The 1,246-nt window shown below is 47.0% G+C and overlaps 1 protein-coding gene across 3 annotated transcripts in view; it reads right to left on the minus strand.

Moving 5' to 3' along the window:
* SLC4A5 (solute carrier family 4 (sodium bicarbonate cotransporter), member 5) overlaps window positions 1-1,246 on the minus strand; it is a 144,720-nt gene that overhangs the window by 29,136 nt on the left and 114,338 nt on the right. For all 3 annotated transcript variants that reach the window (XM_011946047.1, XM_011946045.1, XM_011946048.1), the window contains one exon: window positions 484-684. In XM_011946047.1, coding sequence (XP_011801437.1) covers window positions 484-684 — 201 coding nt within the window. The remainder of the gene's footprint in view (window positions 1-483; window positions 685-1,246) is intronic.

Here is a 1,246-nt window from a genome sequence, read left to right on the forward strand (position 1 = left end):
AAAAAAAAAAAAAAAAAGAAAAAAACAGTCACAGAGTGGGAGAAGATTTCGCAACACATATCATCACAAAAACATTTCTACCCAGAATATATAAAAAAACTCTTGCAAATCAGAAAGGCAGACAACCCAAAATGTGCAAGAGATTTCAACAAACACTTCCAAACAGAAAGTCAACTGGCTACATGGCCAATAAACACAGGAATAGCTGTACTTTCAACTTCATTAGTCATCAGGGAAACGAAACATTTTAAAAACACAATGAGATACTACTATAGACAAAGACTAAAGATAAAAGCCTGACGATACCAAGTGTTGTTAAGGGGACCGGCCAACAAGCGAACACAGTTCTCTCTTACTTAACTTGAAAAACCCCAGTGGTCCAGTGCTCATGTGGAGTCCATCCATGGGTGGACCAGAACCCTCTCTGGGGGACTCAGCAGCAGTCTGACTGCAGGTCCCCTCCTAACTGCAGGGTGAGCTTACCTTGGTAGGAAAATAGCGGCTGAATTTGAACTTCTTCAGGGTCAGGGTCATGGAATATGTCCCAAAGAAAAGGATGAAGGACATGAGTGCCAGGTCTGGGATAAACTTGCAGGAATTCCCAAGCAGGCGCCCACCGTAGCTCAGACACTCCTTCTTGCTCAGCAGGGACCAGTCCAACACTGTGAGGTTAAGGGGGTTGTACTTGGAGACCAAGCACAGGAGACAATGGGTCAGCATCTTCCTGATGAGTCAGCTGTGTCCTTCCCACTGCAGTCCCCAGGCAGCCAGCATACCTTCCCACACCCTCTGAGGGACCCCAGCCCTCCTGTCCATGATGGTGCCCTCAGCAACACAGTGATGTTCCTGGGGACGGGCTGGTTCATGGAATGACAAGCACCCTGGGAAGATTAGGAGCTCACATGTGTTTCTTCATTGTGTTCTAGGATGCACTGCTGTGCATATAGGATGCACTGCATATAGGATGCACTGCTGTGCTAGTAAGGAGGAAAAGTGCAGAGAGAGGATGCCTTCTCCCTCAGCAGGCCTGGCTGCCATCAACCAACTACAGGTCCTATGGACGCCTCCTTCCTGGAGTGTCTCATTTTTATTCTCTCCCCTCCATTCCCTCTGTCACATCCTTTCACATGGGGGATCACATCCCTTGTCAGTCCCCTCTTGAGTCATTTCAGCTATTCCCCACCTTGGTGTCTCAGATGCCTAAAATCCAGGCCATACACAACAGTGAATTTTTATATATAAATTA

Source organism: Colobus angolensis, unplaced genomic scaffold (assembly GCF_000951035.1).
Source record: "Colobus angolensis palliatus isolate OR3802 unplaced genomic scaffold, Cang.pa_1.0 Scaffold249, whole genome shotgun sequence".
Lineage (NCBI taxonomy): Eukaryota > Metazoa > Chordata > Mammalia > Primates > Cercopithecidae > Colobus > Colobus angolensis.